Raw genomic sequence first — 1,068 nt, 5'->3', positions numbered from 1 at the left:
GAGAGTCCCTTTTCTCTGAAAACCACCATCCTCCTGGGGGCAGCCACAGATTTGTTGCCCATCTGCTGTCTGGAGGCATAAAATTAGCACAGATCTGAACCTTACTCTCAAGTTCTTAACAGTCTAACAAAAGTGGAATAATAACTGTTTATCAATAAAAGAAGAAAAGACTTCATCTGTGAATAAAGATACATCACAGATAAAATGTGAGATACTTAAAATGACCCCTAAAAAGATAGTTTAAAATGTGGGTCATGCTAGTTCCCTGATGTTCTCTTAAGGACAGTTCGGAAGAAAAGATTGGGAAGAAAAAAACTAGTGTGCCCATATTTAGCATGCACTTTTAAAACTTCAAGCACATTGAAGTTGATCGCAAAGATAAAATGACGTGACCCTGGCATGTTTAATAGGAAGAATAGATTGTATATCTATGCACCTATTTTTCTACCAGTTTCTGAAGCAATCTGCCCTTTGTATCTTGCATGACCTAAATAATCAGTTTCTGGCATTTATTAGCTAGCAAGACATTTACTGAATCTCAGTTAACAAGAAAGGTAGAAAAGAAGACCTCATCTTTTCTCCCAATAGAGATTTCATAGGCTTTTTGCAGCTCCTTCAAGCTGTTGATCTGGTTGCACAGTTGTTTTAAATGTGCTGCATGTTTTTCTTTCTCTTTTTTCATTTCCATGCGGTGCCAATCAATAAAATTAAGTCTCCATTTAGTTAGTTCAGATATGATGTTTGTCTGAAAAATAAATACACTGGCAATTAAGAAGTTTGTTCCTTAATACTGTTCACACTGAAATTAAAAAAAAAAAAAACAGAACAAGCAATCAACATAAGACCTATTAAAAATAAATCACTAATGAAAACATTTGCAAGTTTGACAGTCACAGCTCTTCTTAATTCACATTCACCATACTAAGGATATGAATTTTTTCCTATTTTAAGTTACTTTGCATGAAATCTTGTCATTTAAAAAAATTTCATGTCTCATTCATTAATAAACAGGCCCTTTGTTTATTCAAGGACTTAAATGTCCATATTAAGATGGATCAGGAAAAAAGA

General features: G+C 33.7%; 1 protein-coding gene across 1 annotated transcript in view; it reads right to left on the bottom strand.

Moving 5' to 3' along the window:
- The window catches only part of POC5 (POC5 centriolar protein), a 29,889-nt gene that overhangs the window by 17,494 nt on the left and 11,327 nt on the right, over positions 1-1,068 (bottom strand). The window contains 1 exon segment of the mRNA XM_019641004.1: positions 569-783. Coding sequence (XP_019496549.1) covers positions 569-783 — 215 coding nt within the window.

The sequence above is a fragment of the Hipposideros armiger genome, unplaced genomic scaffold (assembly GCF_001890085.2).
Source record: "Hipposideros armiger isolate ML-2016 unplaced genomic scaffold, ASM189008v1 scaffold_55, whole genome shotgun sequence".
Taxonomy (NCBI): Eukaryota; Metazoa; Chordata; class Mammalia; order Chiroptera; family Hipposideridae; genus Hipposideros; species Hipposideros armiger.
Note: the sequence above shows the minus strand (reverse complement) of the source record. Positions and strands in the feature narration are given on the sequence as shown.